General features: G+C 41.5%; 1 protein-coding gene across 2 annotated transcripts in view; it reads left to right on the top strand.

Annotated features, from left to right (window-relative positions):
- The window catches only part of insc (INSC spindle orientation adaptor protein), a 60,138-nt gene that overhangs the window by 18,381 nt on the left and 22,779 nt on the right, over positions 1–18,978 (top strand). For both annotated transcript variants that reach the window (XM_028585663.1, XM_028585664.1), the window contains exons 2-6: positions 3,609–3,700; positions 15,962–16,328; positions 16,834–16,886; positions 16,982–17,105; positions 17,665–17,778. In XM_028585663.1, the coding sequence (XP_028441464.1) occupies positions 3,627–3,700; positions 15,962–16,328; positions 16,834–16,886; positions 16,982–17,105; positions 17,665–17,778 (732 nt within the window). In that variant the 5' untranslated portion in view covers positions 3,609–3,626. The remainder of the gene's footprint in view (positions 1–3,608; positions 3,701–15,961; positions 16,329–16,833; positions 16,887–16,981; positions 17,106–17,664; positions 17,779–18,978) is intronic.

The following is an 18,978-nucleotide window of genomic DNA, read 5'->3' as shown; positions in this document are numbered from 1 at the left end:
CTTGTCTTTCTTGTGGTTTACTAACCATATTCGGAAAAAGAACTTGTATCTTCTTGCTATTTGTGATTTAAACAACAATCAATTTGTTTGCATTCAAAAAAACTACATTCACATTAAGTTTAAGGGGGCAAGGTGGAGAGTGGGGGTGTGGTCTTGACGAACTGCCACTTTGCTCGTTTGAAAGCCATGATGTCTCTCTCTCATGGGCGGGCCAAATTCTCTGGGCGGGCAAAGCAGAGAAAGGGGAGGTAATCTTGCTCCTTATGACCTCATAAGGAGCAAGATTCCAGATCGGCCCATCTGAGCTTTCATTTTCTCAAAGGCAGAGCAGGATACCCAGGGCTTGGTTTACACCTATCACCATTTCTAGCTACTGGGGGACCATAGGCAGGCTGGGGGAACACATATTAATGTTAAAAAACCTCATAAAGTGAAATTTCCATGCATGGGACCTTTAAGGCCTATTGCTTCCTAAGCTTAGTCAAGCTGTTGAGCTATACAGCTAGAATATATAAAGGACAAGGAGCTCCGATAAGAAAGAATCAAGATGACTCTTTATGTTAAATGCAGGACTTGGCGTGACTAACTACGGACAAACATTACATGAAACATGACTGCAAAACTGCAAGTGACAGAAACATGCACACGAGCACACACACACACACACACACACACACACACACACCAACATTTAAATCCCCCTCGACACACATGCAAAGGATGAATACAAGTGCAGCAATAAATCTGGAGCGCACATCGTAGCGATTTCCCTTACATACACAAGTTACTGAGTGGTTGCTATTTTACCCGGCATGTGACATGAGGCCGAGACAGAGGTGTCCTTTGTCTGGCTTACCTTCAACAGACACGTTCTCCAGGGCAACCGAGTGGGGAAACCCACAGGGCCACTCGGGTTTCAGCCCAGACATAAAAAGAAATGTCCACCCCAGCAAGAAAATTAGCCAGGATCCGTCAAAGTTGACCATCTGCTTAGGAAACTCATACAGTATTTGTGTAACACTTGCAGCCTTCCTTTGCTTGGGGATGTTTAAACTGCGGTGCCTTCAGCCCCATGGAAATAAAGTCTTGCTTTAAAATGAATAGAAGGTGCAGTTTTTCTCTTAAATTATTACAACACAACAGAGCACTGTCTGTACCAAAAACTAAATCAGTCTCGGAAGCTGTAAAAGAAATAGGCTGTGTCTCAAACCGCACACTTCTGTCAGTATACTGCTAGTGTGCACTGACCACTTACTGCCGTAGTGCACACTTTGGATGGTTAGTGTTGTCCCAAACGGAACACTTATGTTAAAACACCGGAAATGACGATCGGTTGGCTAGCCCCGCTGCCTCCGAAAATCTGACGAAAATCTCTTAAACTGACCTTTGTTGATCTGAAATGAGGACAGATTCAGCAACTGCATGGCCTATTTCTCGCTTAAAATGTTTTCAGAAACACATTTCGGTTAACTATTTTTGTAAAATTTGAGATTGTATTCTGAACGAGCCGCCATTATGCTCTGTTGTGAAATCCGGGAGAAGCCAGACCCATGTGACGCGTTCGTCCAATCAGCTGCCGGTCGACGTCCCTGGTCCCTCCCCTTTCCGCTGCATAGTGATGATGGCGCCCATTTAGTGCGTGTAGTGTCCATCGTTCCACACTGAACTTCTTGACCGTTTTAGGGGGTCACCCGGCTACTTTCAGTGCACTGACTTTTTGCGTTATCTACACTATATACTTAAAACTAAGTGCTTGAAGTGTGCAAGTAGGCGTTTTGAGACACAGCCATAGTCTTTGGAAAAACGACTACTTTCTGTTGTACACTTTTGACATTTTGCTAAAAACCTTTCGCTCTCCTCCCTCATGCATCATTTGCTGTCGGTGGCCACTTACTGCAGAATGACAGAGATCACTTTCAGTGCAATGGTCCTTAACACAGCACTTTGTGGCACACTCTAAGTGCTCAGGACTGAATTGCTTGATTGGACAACTCATCTCCATTTGTATGGTAATCCACAGAAGAGCGCTGTAACGAGCCGGAGGCACATGTAATGGAATCTGTTGGATCTGTCTCGTTGGCGGTGACCCTGTGCTCAATTATAGGCCAATATAATTCATCCACACCTCTATTGTAATAATCTAACAGTGCCGTTATGTCAGCCCTTGTTCCATGGCATTCTATTCTAACTGCACTGACTATGTAGATGTGGCTTTTTTTCCCCAAACTGGGTGCTCACTGCCAGACTTCCATGGTCCTGGCACAGTATTGGTATAATTTCTGAATCGCTGTGATGCTTTCTCTGAAAATGGCCCTGGAGGAGCCATGCCAAGACTGCAGTTAAAAGACCCCCTCCTCTCCCCCTTTCTCTCCTTCTCAGCATCTTCTTCTTCCTTCTCTCTCTCTCTCTCTCTCTCTCTCTCTCTGTTTCTATCTGTATTATCTAGTCACCTATTAATCCAGCTGGGTATCTGTTAATCGCAGTCACTCACCCACCCAAAAAAGCTGTCTTTTTTTGCTCATTATCAAATAGTTCCCTTGTTTCTCATAATTATGTAACACGGGGAGTTTCGGAAGCAAATGAAGCAAACAGTAAAAAGAATCGGTGACTCCTCTGATGCGTTGTTGTGCCTCATCCTCTCCATCTCCAAACTCTACAGAATGGATCGGTTGTTCTGTCGGCGGGACATTTTGGCTTGAACACTGCGACATTGAAAAAGCATGCCACCATGGGATCAAACCAGTGACGTCCCACGTGCATCACGCAACCCTCTAGTCTCAATTTCTTTATTGTGAGCTCTCCTGTTTACAATCATCGATCCTGTAACACTCTGGAGGCATTTAATAAGAAGCAGGGCACCACAGCTGAAACCTGCTCCGTCGAAAAGGAGGGTGTGTGTGTGTGTTTGTGTGCGTGCGTGCGTGAGAGGGAGATAGTCTTACTATTTAACTACCTGCTAATAATACTCCACAGTAAACATGAAATGTGTAACCACACCACTGCAGGATATCATTATAACTAAAAGGATTAGAGTGTGGTTCAGGCACGAGGGCATCTGTGGCTTCTCCCGATTGAAAATGGACTAATCTAAATGGGATACATCAATAAAACGGCGGAATAAAGTTGCGGGCACTTAAGAGCGTCAGCCTCTTTTGCTTAGGCTCAAAGTAGGGAAGAGAGTCACTGGCTGGCAGCCAGCCAATAAATTAGAAGATAAGAAATATTATTCCACTGGCACACCAGCGGCTTGAAGCTATTTAAAACAGTGAGGTTTATTGATAATTAAATTACTTAGAGGGAAAAAAAAAGACAAAACAGAATAGAATGCTTGGAGGCGGATCAATAAGGAGATATTGTAGTGGATAACGCTGCAGTAGCAAGCAACACAGCCAGGAGGATGCAGTGTGTGTGTGTGTGTGTGTGTGTGTGTGTGTTGAATGTTTATATGTAGAAGAAGTTCATATACAGAAGTAGTCTGAGGTGATTGTGCAACACTGTTACTTTATTCGTAACTATTTTTCACATTTGACAGGAAAATAAGTTGATAAAGGAAGATGCTTTCATGTCTTGTGACCTTGCGGTTTATGTTGGAATGTGTTGTGTTTCAGGTGCTGAGTTGAAGTAAGATGGCCACGGACAGAATGGCAACTCCTCAGAGCAGCTCCAGACAGAGCAGCTCGCTCTCTTCATCCCCGATGAGGCAAGTAGCAGCAGAATAGTTCAAGTACCTGTACAAGAGGTCTAAACTGGCAAAATAAGTTAACACCCGTGAGGGCTCACCATGGCTGTGTAGGGACTGAATGGAAAATGTAATCTCGTGTGTCTGCACTGAAATAATGCAATAGTTACCACATTGTTTGTTATTAACACAAAGTTTCATACTAACCGTCTCATGCAGGCTCTGTGTATGCTAATATTAAAAGCCAGTGATGCAAAAGATGTCTATGTCGACAACACCTTTTTCGGGACTTCGTATCCATCAAGACACACACTCATATAGAAACACACACACAAACAACATACTGACAATAATAGCCATGATAGCAAGAAATAACCCTGATGTTTCATCCCCCAAATATGCAGCGCACTTTGCCCCCTATATCTCCTTCTGATAATGCACTGTAATGGTGACAGACGCTGGTATCATGGCAGCTCTTATAGGAGCAGAGCTGGCAGTTTACAGTGGTGACGGGGGGTCTAGTTGTGTCGCTGGTCGTCCTCTGTGCTTTGTGTGGAGATGAATGTATCACAGAGATGATTGTAACAAATGAGGCTGCTGGGAGGAAGGCAGGTCGTATTTGGTTCTCAGTTGTCTTTGAGTTGGAAGACACAAACAGAAATGCGCTCATACAGAGAGAAAGTTAAGGAATTATTTCAGGATGGTGTTAATCATACTTTTAGCTTCAGTGTCTCTGTTTCATGTATTGTCTTAACTGCCAATGGCTGGTACAGCAAGTTCCAGTCCAACCAAAGAGCAGACACTTTGGTCGCTGAATGTTATACTGACTCGGTGTTTGCAGTGAAACGGAGCTGACACTTTGCTGCAACACAAACAAATATATTTATTCCCCTCCATTCACACACACAATGAGGCATATTTTCAGTTGGGATTGAACTGTATTTTTTGAGTTACTATATAGGCCAACTTTGATCTTGACATATAGGCTAAGCATTCTGTAGCAAATAACAATAAAACCACTATTACTAAAACTTACATTATCTTAATGCAGTGTAACTACTTCAGCATGTAAATAATGCACCTAAAATACAAACGTTCTCCGACATGCACTTTAACAATGCAGCCCTATTTCTGATACCGTGGGGGGCCGCCACAGTCAAATCAACATAGAGAAAACACTTCTGACTTGTATTGTTTGCATGATGCACAACACCTCTGCACCATTATTTAGACCACCATGGAACTGAACTGAAACTCAGACTAAAGGAACTTTAGATGGCTCATGTGTATGGTGAGAATGTGTGAGACACCCCTGGAGCTGAGTAAGAGTAAAATCACATCCTTGCCTCCTTCATATCTTCTTTGGGAAATATTTACCGGCTGATGTTTGATTTGAGTTGTTGGTTCAACATCCCCAAACCAATATATTGGTCTTAGTCAGGATCCTAAGAGGCAGTCAATAGCAGGAGGTCCAAAGGTTAAAACCTTAGTGATTATGCAAACACAAAACACCCACACTCCCACACTCCCACACTGCCTTCCACGAACACACACACATGACCTGAAAACATCTGTCCACGATCGGATTCCATATTTTGTGTGCATGTCTGCACACAAAAAAGCTGGAGATTAAAAAAATCCTGAAAAAACTTGTCAGACACATGTGATCAAGATGCAAAAAGAGAAGTGTGCGCATACCAAACAATCAGAAACTGAATAAAAAACAAAGCAGTGCTGCTTCAACGCTGTCACGAAAAGTTGACAGGGAGCACAAACCTTTCCAGCTGACCCAAATTAGACTCTCTGCAATGTTGAGCCGTCAACTAAACAGCCTTCGTCACAAGCTGGAGCGCTAACTGCCTGTTTATTTAGCTTTAATTGACACTTCATGCGTCCTTCTTTTCTCATTTTATTAACTTTGGGTTAATAATAATTTTTTTTTTTTAAACCTTAATGGTTATCAATTTTTAAATAAACTATTGCTGCTGACTTACAGAAATGTCTCTTTTTCGAGAAACACGAGACAAAACTCGCATCACACAGCAGTGATTTACATCTTAGTAATGTAAGTGTCAGCTGCTGATGCTTTTTTTTTTAATGGGGAAAGCCTCCTCATCAGCTGCTGTGGTTGAGAGTATTTGAGTCACCGATAATGCATTTGAATATATATCTTCTGACAGTTTTGTGTTCACAAATGCTTACACAGCGTCGCAGAAGACACGCAATGCATGCCCTTGGATATCAAATCAGTACAGCTGTCACGCCATAGGCAACCAGATGCACACACACATAAACAAACAGATCATCTTCAAACAAACAGATCTCTGACTTGCTTTCTTTGTCTGTCCCTCATACACACACTCACACATAAATCCTATTTGTTGGGAACATGGCTCAGTAAATCAACTGATGAAAGGAGCCAAATGACTGAATTGTATTAAAATAAATTGCAAACACAGATGGAACGCACACAGGCACTCAGTTGACAAACATCTTCACAACAGAACCAGTGCTTTGCCCAGATCAGATTGTCTGGACGATGTAGGCCTCAGGTTACAGTCTGAAAGAGGCTCGGCCGTTGCTCTGCGAGCAGGTTAACCAAGTTTCTGTGCCGTCATTGGTCTGTACGTTTGCCTTTTTTTAAGTTGCGGATTGGTGTTGTGCAGTGCACGCAGGAATGTTGGGGGTTGCACAAGTTTGGGTTTGATGATGAGAGGGAAAGAGTGTGAGGCTCAACGGAAAAATGGAACAAACTAAAGTGAGAGACGAGTCAGCTGGAGATGGTTTGAGACACAGAAAAAGAGAAAGATCTGCAGTATAATGTTTTGTACATATGCCTGAAGTAGGTATACCTCTATGTGGGAGGGCAGGAGTGGGAGTCAGAAAGAAAGATAACAAACAACAGAGAGAAATAAGTTAGAGAGACAAAGAGACAGAGAACAAGAGAGAAACAGACTTAGTATGTGCTGTTTTAGGTGAGCCTTGGCTGCACATTAGAGGCCGTCTGAAACATCTGGGAGTCAGATGTCTGCCCCCCGTTGCCAGGAATCAACTGTACCAGTCAGAGGCCACATTATCCCCTTACTAAGGGTTACTTCGGGAGGAGCACAGACCCAGAAAATAAAGGCGTGACTTAACGCATTTGAAAGCACCATTAGCCATATGCTTTTACCATTTTCTTAGCTCATCTGTCAGCTCTTTACACAGTGAAGCAGCATTTTGTAAAAACTCCCTGAAGAAAAAAAGGTTTGTTTAGAGAGTTCTGGTTTTCAAGCAGAAGAGGAATGCACTACCATCCCACTTTGGTCTCTTTGTATGTATGCCTCCATATTTAATTCTTTCTGGGACAAGAGTGTCCTTGTTTCCTCCATCAGTCGAAGCCAAAGCCACAATGGTCTGGTCCTCAAAATCTCGCAGCTCATTCTGCCCACATTTCCATTCACTCTGCCCCGCTGAACTGCGGTTCTGTTGTGGTATTTGGGAAAGATTTCCATTTGTTCATAAGTGACATCAGGCGTCAGACTGTGATAATCATGAAAAGCAGACGACAGTGAAGGCTCCTTCTTGCTTATAGTGTGCAGAATGACTTCCATGTCAGAAGAATACTGTGAACTGAATACAGACGGATCCAAAACAGGAATAACAACACAAAAACTTGTTTAAACCTATAATGTATAATGTAATGTTTTAGTGCTGGTAAATCAAGATGAGAGATGGAAATTAAGAGTTTTTTAATGATCTGAAGTGAAGCTGGGTCATCATGGTGAAATTAGTTAGTCAAACTTGCCAGACCTTCCTTCACAGCGCTGCGGAGGAGGGTCTGGCTAGTCCACACAGCATTCCGGGATGGGAGAAAAACGTGCTCTGGTTTATTGGCGTTTCTTTAAACCAATCACAATCGTCATGGGTGGTGGGCTAAGCGCCGGACGGAGCCACGGTGCCGCTGCAAAATAGCCTCGGGAAGGAACTTGTTTTGGTGGAATGTGTGTATGTTCAAAAGTTGTTTTAAGTTGTCTCAGTTCTTTTAAATCAAGGCTGAAGACCTTTGTTTTTGATGTTGCCTTTCTTTAAATAATTGTTCATTTCTTATACTGAAGTTGCATTGTTAAAACTGTATGACAATCTAAGCATATAAAGAGAATTAAAAAATAAGACCAGTGGGACCGGCCCGTTCTGGGAACGACAAGGATTGCGGGTGGATTACGTATATAGAGCAACGGCTTATACATCTAGCAGCCTAAAATCTCGTATTTTATCTGCTTTTATATTTTTAATTGTTTTTAACTGCTCTTTAATGTTTTATGGAAAGCACTTTGAATTGCCCTGTTGCTGAAATGTGCTATACAAATAAAGCTGCCTTACCTTGCCTATTAGTTGTGCAACAAAAAACTCAGATTGGACAGATAGTCTAACTAGCTGTCTGGATTTGTCCTGCAGAGATCTGAGGAGCAGTTAACCATAATCCTCATAAATCCACTATGTTTAAAATGCTAACACCAAGAAAGCCGAAGGTAACGGACATCCGGCTGAAATGAGGGACATCTGGTGGAATTTCCAGAGGCACATGAAGAATCCTTGAAATGAAACATCGTCCATATAGACTAGTCAAATTTAAGTCACTTAAATTAATAAAATAGGGCTGCAACAAATGATTATTTTAATGTGTGATTATTTTCTCAATTAATTGATTAACCGTTTGCCCCAGAAAATATGCCCATCATCATATTGCTTGTTTTGTCACATAGATGAGGAAAAGCATGCACATTCTCACAATTAAGAGAATGTTTGGCATTGAAAAATGTGAGTGTCAAAATAGTCGAATTGTTTCAGCTTCTAAATCACATTTACACCTTTCACCAAACCCTAAAACTCAATGTAAAACTCGCCCCCTTTCTAGTGTTTTCTTCCTCAAAGTCCTAACTGTGGAGCCCCTTATCTGTATTTTACGACATGTTAATTTCACACACTTTCCTTAAACCGGACTCACTGAGCCACACAGGGCGTCTTTACTTTAATTCAAAACATCAGTGAGAGCGAAGAGAAGCAGGCATACCAGGCACGGTGTTATGGGTGGGCCTGACGGGCCTAGGCCCACCCACTTTTCAACAGGCCCACCCAAAACTTTTCTTCAAAAAAAACAAAAACACTTTTAATATTGTAATTTGGTGAAGAATTATTAAAAATCGGCAGACAGTGAGGTTCGGATCGGATGTAGCTTGTCGGTATGCTAGGCTAGCTCCCAGTGATCTGAGAGTGTGAAAATCATTTCCAGTAAAGGACAAGGTTGCAACAGTCGTTGTTTAGGTACCTCAAACGTGCACGAACGGTCTCAGAGTCATCGCTGCAACCAGGAGATGAAGGAGAGCTGAGATCCACAACGCCGAGCACATCTTCTCTGCCAGCCCAGGATGCTAGCACGGCTAGCACGGCTAGCGCTGTTAGCGCGGCTAGCGCGACCAGCGCCGGTGCTGTAGTGCCTTTGCCTCTGCCTCGCGAGTGGATGATATAACCCTGTGGATCTGTCTTCCGTGGATGATCCCACAACTCAACCATGCTAAAGTATCCAGTCGCTTCTTCTGCTTTAGGGAGTTAAATTGTGTAGGACCGCCAGAGGATAACAGTAAGGTATGTGAAGGCTACTCTGCCTGTATTGTATTATGTCGTTATATGAGATATATGGATTAAAATAATCGATTCATAACTCAGAGCTGCAGGCGCAATTCTAATTCTATAACAGCTTGTTGTTGTTGTCAAGTTGTTTTTCCTTCTTGTCTCTTGTTATGGTCAATTATGCTTTAGGGCTTGTTAATGTGATTTCTTTCTTTTTATTAAACATGTTTATAACATTATCACACTAAAGTAACAGTTTGTCTCGGTAGAACTTGAGTCTTGTTTTACACGACAGATGACGTTGTCAATGAACACGTTCTGTGGCCGAGTATTGATTGAAACTGTCGGGCAGTTTTGTTGATCTGTATATTGTTGAAAACTTAAAACAATTAAACAGAATTGTGAAATATTCGGCCTCATGTTAAACGAGCAGAACTAAACTATGTTTTGGGGAAATATTAGATTCCTGACCACTTTTACAGTCTATAGGCCTCAGGTTAGGAGAGATGCGCTATAGCGCAGCCAGGTATGGTAGTAATGGAGATTCCAAAGCGCTCTTCTTTTGGGCAGAACCAAGGATAGCGATCGCGGATAGGTTCGTCCTTTGCACCGAAACTTTTTACAACGCAACAACCTATTTAAAGAGCATCAAGCTATTACAATCTTTATTATGTGAGCACATATAATATAAAAGTATATTAGTCAGTCATTTATTAGGTTAAACAGAATTTGATAACGTTTTTAATTTAAGGCCCACCCACAATTGGTCTAGCCCATCCAAAACTGGAATCCTGGCGCCGTGCCTGAGGCATACTCAACCTGTGCTCATGATCTATGAAGTGTTGTACGTAGTTTCTAAATCACTTAAAGCCTAGTGATATGTAGAACAAGCCTAGTAATGGGCAAGCACCCCTGAAGAACAAACTAGTTCCTGCTGTGCAATAACAGCCACGCTTGAGCGACAACAGGTGCTACTGCTTGGTTTCAAACCTGCCGTCTGCTGCTCGCTGTGCCCCGCTGTGAGCTGGGTGTTGGGCAAAGATGTGACTATCACTATGTTTAAATATATATATATATATATATATATATATATATATATATATATATATATATTGTCATTTACTTTCATTATCTTCAAGATGCGATTAGCGAATGACCAACAGAAAGCCCACGCTAAGGGTTTTAGTGCTTACTGTGTGTTTCCATGCGTACACGGTTGCTGTTTTTAGCCTCAAACAAAGTGACTCACATCCTGTGATGAGGGATTCTGTCTACATCTGTGCTACACCAAGTGTTACTTTTGTGTCTTTCATGCTCTTTGCTCGGCGAGGGTTTCCTCCAGCTGTCAGCAGATGAGTCCATCTTTAAAGCAGCCGCATGTTACTGAGTGAAGCTTTTTGAAAATGTACTGGGTTACTGTTATATGAATAACATTTTACTTTTTTTAACCAGCAAGCCATTCTAAATAGCAATTACTTTTATGCAAATTGTTCTGTCTGTTAAAAACATGTATTTCATTGAATTCATGTTGGCTGTAGTCTTGCATAGCCAGAACTATCTCCACAGCTGTACATCCGTCAAGCCAGACTATATATGCTAAAAAGTATATGAATATTAAAGGTCCCGTGGCATGAAAATTTCACTTTATGAGCTTTTTTAACATTAATATGAGTTCCCCCAGCCTGCCTATTTTCCCCCAGTGGCTAGAAATGGTGATAGGTGTAAACCGAGCCCTGGGTATCCAGCTCTGCCTTTGAGAAAATGAAAGCTCAGATGGGCCGATCTGGAATCTTCTCCTTATGAGGTCATAAGGAGCAAGGTTACCTCCCCTTTCTCTGCTTTGCCCGCCCAGAGAATTTGGCCCACCCATGAGAGAGAGACATCATGGCTTTCAAACGAGAAAAGTGGTAGTTGGTCAAGGCCACACCCCCACCCTCCACCTTGGCAAAACTCCGAACACATCTTCCTTTTTTAAGACTGACTTCAGTGCTTAACTTATCTTAATTCTTCCAGAGTCGCGGCCAAAGCCGATTGGAAAGACAGCCATCTTCTTTGTTTTTTAAAGTAGCAGGGAATTCATGCGGAACCGTCGCAACTCTGCCGTCCTTATGTTAAGCCCGCCCACCAACTCTATACACGATGTGATTGGCCTGACCAGAATTATTTTTTTTTCCAGCTCGCAAGCCAACGGAGAGTTGCTAGACTGACACTGGCTGCAAATTACATTGGCTGCCGCTAGGGTACGTCTAGATTTCTAGGCTAATGAAGTATACTACTGCTATTATTTCATTTTATCAATGGGAAACATACATGTGTACAGACAAGGCTAGCAGCAGCAGCGCCGCGTCAGACACGTTTCTGGTGTGCAAAGACATAGAAAACGCCACGCAGCCGCCACGAAACTGACACGCAACAGAAACGCCACGCTCACGCCACGCAGGCAGTGTTTGCCGGAGACCTTATGCTGCATTCTCATTCTCTATCATACCGGAGTTATCATAATTATGAGTTTCCGACTCGAGTATGTCACCATCCAGTCAGACTTTTCTGTAAAGAGTCTGATATATCCTTTTCATTGGTTTTCTGACATAATACAGAAATGTCAGAAAACCAAGCCACATATCAACCAAAGTCCAATGCAAGTCAGTGAAATGTAAATTAAATGGTAGTGTTATATTGTAAATACACAGTATCTCCCCTCGCCATTAACAAATACAAGTATTACAACTACATGCCTAACTAAAAACTGTTTCATAAATGTGTAGTTTGTAGGACAGATGATTGTGGAGCTGAACAGTCAGTGACTCATGCAGCAGAACAACTCTCTTTATGGCTCTCAAGCACAGGAAAAGTTGAAAAAGTGATTAATTTAAAAACTCAAGTTATCATTTTTGCCTGATGTGTTACAGGAAGAGTGAGCAGTAACGCAGCACACAAGCTTGATTCCCTTTGTAAATCTGTACAGCATTAAACCTTTATCGCAGTCGCACCGTGTTCCTGTACACAGTTTATCTAATTCTTCTTTTTGATTGTTTTTTAATCTTTTTTGATTTTTTTCTTCTTCCTGGTTTACGTTTGTTTTTATGCAATGTTTACCCACTACAATTCCAATTTTCAGATTGATTTAATTCATCTTCCATTTCTTAATTTTTTTTAGGACGCGTTGCATTGCAGTCCCTTTGCCCTAATTAAATTCTAGTCAGTGCACTTCAGATGAGCATTATAGGTAGTTTCAATTCACTTTGGTTAAATAATGTTTCGTTAGTATAACAAAAACTAACAGTATCTCAGTTGAATCTAATCATAATACAAAGAGAACATTTGATATTAAAACCAAACAAAAATGAATAGACTTCCAAGCTTGGTACAAAAACATGTTTAAATCTTGCAATGCCGCTTTAAAAAAAAAACAAAAAAACAATGACATCTCTTACAAACCAGCGCCTATCTCTGCTGTTGCCGCCGCTGCTCAGTTTACTGACAGCCACCAGCAGATATGAACGAGTGATGTTTCATCTCCACATCAGCATCCCTGTCTGGGATAATAGAGCTGCTGTTTCCTGACCCTCTCTTGGCCCCGCATGTAAATATTTGTCATTCCCTGCTAGCTGAAGTGCACCGCTTCCCCTCCTTTGGAAAACAAGCCTATTATTATCATCTTTTTTTTCTGCCCGTGGTGAGGGGTTTTGTGGCTTGACGGGCGTGTAAATCAAGACGGGTTCATCCTCATGTGATGCTGTTATATAACTGTGGAAAAGGGCTTTGAAATGGCCACATTGGGTTTGATATGAAGAGAAGTTTTGCATATTGATGCACATTTTAGATTGATTTGGTTGTTTGTTTATACATTTTCAGACTCATAGTGTCACTTTGGCGCTATTAGGAAATATATAATACCTGATAAACATAATAGAAATTTATGATAACCAAATCTGGACATTTTCTCTGTTTTTGTGTCATCCAGTTTAGTCTTCCAAAAATGTGTAGGTTGATTGGGTGTAATGTATACGAAGATGATGCCAATTAAGAAGTGAGAGCTCTTTCCAACTGCTCTTCAGTGACTGGTGATCAAGCTCTTTGTGGCTAATTTGACTCACTTAGTTTGAGCCACTATGTTATTCACCACTGTGCGATTAATCTCTAACAAAAGGACATTTTGAGAACCGGAGTGGTTGTTAAGAGGTTTTTCGAATGTGAGAAAAAAAACTGAAGCGGGGTCTAGCTGTATTTTATTTGCGAGGAACATTTAGAGAAAATTATTTTCTTTAATTGCCTAGATTTATACCAAAACTCATATGTCATCCATTTTCAGGAGTCACGATGATCACTATGAAACCATTTACCCCACTTAGCAGAACAAGTTCCGTATTAATGATTACTGCACTGTGTAACACTGTGTTATTTATTCTAGTCTACATTCACAGCTAATTACATCTTCATCCTTTTCCAAATTGAGGGAGATTCATTTGCCGGAGAGAGTTTTGAACTGGTGAACTTCCTCACTCTGCATCCTACAGATTTGACTACTTTTTGCATTGTTATTCCACATACAACATTTATATACATATGCAGTATGTGCATTTGTGCATGTGTCAGTGTGTGCATTTGGTCTCCATACTCAATATTTCTGAAACATATTAACTGAATGCTCTGAGTTTCAGGAAAGAATATGCTTTCTGTAGTAGAACTGGCTGCAGTTTATGTTTATGTCCTTTCGTGTCACCCAAGTTAATCTTCTTCACTTTTTAATGAGATCTTTTTTGACTTCTCCACAAGTTTCTTCAGTAAACAGCCGCCCTCTGTGTGGTTTGATAGTGGATTAGATCTAATTGGAGCTGTGGTTTTCTAATGATTCCGTCCTGTGTAACCAGCACTGGCTGAAAGCTGAAACCCAATACCTGCCTTGAAGCTGTTAATGTGACTTATGCTGGTCAATAACAAATCTTTGTTTTTGAGTGTAAACAAAGTAACAATGCTCCTCTTAAACCAGCCAGGTCAACCAATATTCAATACCAATGCAATATCCGAATGTCTCCAGCGAGGAAAAATATCAGGCTTCATTAGAGTCCCTTTCCCATGTGTTGACTCAAGGCAGAGGTGGCTATGGTAGTCATCGACCTGTCCACTTTTAGGGAGCTTTGGCTCACTGGATGCAGGACTCTGGCTTGCCCCCTTAAGCCTGCGTTCAGTAGGGTCAGTGCTGGGAGAGATTGAAGTGGGGAGGAGTGTTTGCTCTGCCCAGCCATCTCCACACTTTGGGGAAATGCTTAAACTAACAAGTGTAGAAACCAATTGGTGGATAACTGACCTCGAGTACACATCATTAATTTTAGGAATGCCGTGGTGGTTTTAGCGCTGCATTTATATTACGTGGTAAATGGAATTTTATTGTAGAGAAGAGTGTGGGTTTTATTTGCATGTATGAGGGCTCAAAAGATCATTTTAGTAGGACTGACCCACATAAGTCACGCATACATGCACTCATCAAAAACAGCATTTTATATCCAACTTTTAAGCAATATGGTTCATTTAATTTTAACGTTAAATTAACAACTAATTCCTCTCAGATTCATATTTTATAATTGACCCCTGTCCAAGCCCATCACCTTTAATTACTGTTGTTACACCTGTTAAGCTTTCCAGTTTAGCATGTTACATAGGCAGTTTACAATGATAGCTGTGGAGATTTTCCACATAACATTCCCAGTCATTTTAAAGTCATTAAAAATAAGACACACCCGGGCGTCTGGTTAGCTCACTTGGTAGAGCGGGCGCCCATATATGTATAGAGGTTTACTCCTCGGCGCAGCGGCCGCAGGTTTGACTCCGACCTGCGGGCCTTTGCTGCATGTCGTTCCCCTTCTCTCTCTCTTTCAAGTTTAAGCTGTCCTACCCAAATAAAGGCCTAAAATGCCCCAAAAAATAAAATAAATATAGAAGACACACCCTAAAAACTAGAGTTATTAAGACTTATTATTTGGTTTCATCATACCAAGCCTATACTTTCTTATAAAAAGGAAACCAGAGAAGGAGGAATAATATAGGCTAAAGAGATGAGGCTACAAGGGTAGCACAGCCAAGTTAAATTATTTGCCATTGTCCTAACAACCATTTTGAATTTATGAGTAACCACTTTTTAAATTTTCTACTGATTATACTGAGTACGTTTGTTGATAAGTGTGGCTCTGTTTGTGCAGTAATTTGTACTTTTTTATCAATAATGAGCAACTGCTATGAAACCATACAGTCAATTTAAAATCGATTTTCTATCGACAAATCAACTCGTTAGCAGGGAAAGAATTTTCTCTGCGTACACCGATCAATAAAGGCGAATGAACACTGGTCTGTATGACCTTATTTTGATGTAGGCCATTGATCCAAATAAACAGCCCGAATATATCCAAATACGAAAAGAAAAGACAATCCATACGGTCAAACTAATCTCCAACTTAGTTTAAAACTGGAACATTTGATGCAATTTAAAGGTTTGTGTTTGCCGGTAAAATCAACCATCTTAAGTTTGAATCCACATCTCTGTGCTGTATTTTTTCTACTTTTAGCCTGTACTCACACACATCTCTCTCCTGCTATTAAACCCCTGTGACACATCTCCAAAATGAATAAACTATGTCTGACTTGCTTTATTTTTCTGTGTGTTCATTTCTCCCACAGTACCCGCATGCAGTCTCTCCAGGTTGACTCGGTCCAGCGCTGGATGGAGGACCTCCGGCACATGACGGAGGTAGAGTGTATGTGTGTCCTCCAGGCCAAACCCATCGGGGTGGAGGAGGACGGCCAGCAGGGAGAGCTGATTGTGGCCTCCGGGGTCGGTGCAGGGGATCACGTGGCCAGGAACAACCTGCAGACGCTGCTCCGCCGAGCATTGGTGGTCAGCACGGAGCTCGGCAAGATGTTCCAGCGACTAGAGAAGGGACGCTGGCAAAGGGTCCACAGCACCGCCGTGAGGGCAAACTGCCACGTGCGCTCACTGGTGCATGAGTATGGCGCCGCCCGAAGCACACCGCCTGAGATGCAGAAGGTGACTGTGGGTTGTGGAAGAAGTTAGCATGTGAAGCCAGTTTGGGGTCCTTACCAGCCTTAAAAGCATCAAAGTTACAAAATAGGAAGTTACAAATCAGGCACTGAGACTTCCTGCCACACCAATTAATATATAATTTGGATAGAGAAGCCATCAATTGGCCATCAAGTGGCCGCGGTGTCACTGCTAAAATTAAATGTGACAATAAAAACCTATATTTAGTTGTAATCATATTTCCCCATAAATAAATGGATGTTATCCGTTTTATTATAGACTTCCACATTCATAAAGGCTGGTCTGTTGATAAACGGCTGAATACACATTTGCCCTTTGAAAACTTGCTATATTAATGATCAAAATGTCATACATCTTGAAAAATCTGATACTGACACCTAAGGAAATGCAGTAATGTTGTGCTGAAATCAAATTATATCGAATACATCTTGGTACAAAGCCATTAATGTCATCACAGCATCATGTTTTTCTCCTTTTCCTTTTGTTGCAGTATGAGAAATCTCTGTTGGAAAAGTGTATGGAACTGACCAATATTACAGAGAGGTAAGACTCTTAAATGCAATTAGAAAATCATGAGAAAAAATAGTAAACAGCTGGATTTATGTGGAACATAATCCAAAATGTCCCTTCACCCACAGGTGCCTTCACACCGATGATGAGTTCTTTCTGAAGTCCATGAGGGAGGCCATCCATGAGATCCTTACAGGTGTCAGTGATTCCTTCAGCAACATGATTGACATGGCATTAGCCAATGAGATCCGGGTATGTAACTGAATCATAACTCCCAACTCTGAAATATTTACCCAATATATTTTGTAACTTAGTCTTTGGTGCATTTGAACCCCATTTTGTCTTCATGAATAATAATGGTGAATGGTAAAATAATAGAAACTTTAAAGTAAACTTTATAGTAATTAATTGTCATCTACACAGTATAGCACCATCTTGGATTTTACTTTTACCATTCACTGGATTCCACAAAACACTGATTTAAGTGTTTATCTAATAAACACAGCCTTTTATCCATGCTATCTACTGATATCATTTGGGATTTATGAAATGAAGCATAGGATGTAAAAAAATCCAATTATCCTTCAACTGTTTCTGAGATTGGCGCCATGGAAAACAACAGACTTCAAACAAACAAGGATCATTTAAAAGATAACAGAAAAGTCCTGCAAGTAGTGTCTTTAAAACCACTTAAAAAAATGACCTCTATAAAGACACTTAAACAGCATTCAAAAGCAACAACTACTGACAATGTGAATTGCATTTCTGGGTCCGTAATAAAAATGTGCACAATGTTTGATCTCCCTTGCAGCTCCTGATCAAACAGATTGACTCATCGGACAGCGTTCACACCATCGGCAGTGCCATCAGCAACCTGCTGTCCCTCACCCAGGACGGACCTCAGCTCTGCAGCATCATTGCCAAGGTACTGTGGGACATACGAGTGGACTCTGTACTGTACTGCTTTCATCCTGTGCTGACATTAGTTGTACCACCTTGGCCATGAGTCTGATTTGGCTAATGATTACAATGACATGTATGTGTCTAAGATGAACCCGTCTCCACCATTTCATTGTGCAAAAACCTGTGAGGTCTGAGATATTAACGTCAGTCACAAGTCGGCGGCATTATGCGATTTTCACACGGCCCTCCCACCCGTCTTTGGCAGAAGCAGCTTCATTTGATATTACATCTCCACCTCTTGCTTGATTCTAGACACACCCCTGCTATGATCAGCTCCACCTTTTGCCAGTGTTCATCATCCAGCGGACCTGCAGATATCTCTTTATGCATGCCTCTAAAAAGCTATTTCACTGTGAGATAAGACAAGACAGACCAGACAGCAAGTCTCAATTGGCCATTAGTTAACCAACTGCTTCCAGGATACTCTTGATAAGACTCTTCCTGCTCGCCCAGACACACCGAATATTACACACAGAATAACACACACCTGCTCTGCTGCCAGATTGTCAGATCAATACTGTCAGCTCCCATTAGGAGTGAGCATTGGTCACAAATGCAGGTTGCTCAGGCGTCTTTTCCCTTTCAATCCGTTCTTTCTTAACTCTTGCAGTATCGCCGCTGGCTGAGCCCTCAGAGAGACATTTGAAGGAAACCTGCCTGCCAATGGCTGCTAATGAATACCCAATACAAAACATCCTCCACCTGCCATCTGAATTAATTAGCTAGCACCAGTCAGTCTGTCACGCTCCCACATACACACCCTTTTTACAGTAGTGCGTATCCTCTGGCTCATATCTGAGATCTTCACTCATTATCATTTTCCACAGCCTGCTGACTACTTTTGCACTTGTTTTGAAAAATGGCAATGAGCCGTTTAAATATTTGGGTGGGCACCTGATACCTCCACCTTTTCTATTTATTTACCAGTGTTGCTGTTGATAGTTTAGTGAGTGATGTTTTGTGTGTGAAGAGAAAGGAGGTAGGTGTAATGTGTGGTAGTGAAGCAGGCAGCATGCTAAATAGAGATAAATCATTGTGTATATATGCTGGAAGTACCAGATGGGTTTAACAATGTTAAACAGCATAATGGATACCAGACAGTTTAAGGCGGGGGCAGCTCCTCAGGGGAAATGTGTGATAATTAGGTATTAACTTGTCATTT

The sequence above is a fragment of the Perca flavescens genome, chromosome 8 (genome assembly GCF_004354835.1).
Source record: "Perca flavescens isolate YP-PL-M2 chromosome 8, PFLA_1.0, whole genome shotgun sequence".
Lineage (NCBI taxonomy): Eukaryota > Metazoa > Chordata > Actinopteri > Perciformes > Percidae > Perca > Perca flavescens.
Note: the sequence above shows the minus strand (reverse complement) of the source record. Positions and strands in the feature narration are given on the sequence as shown.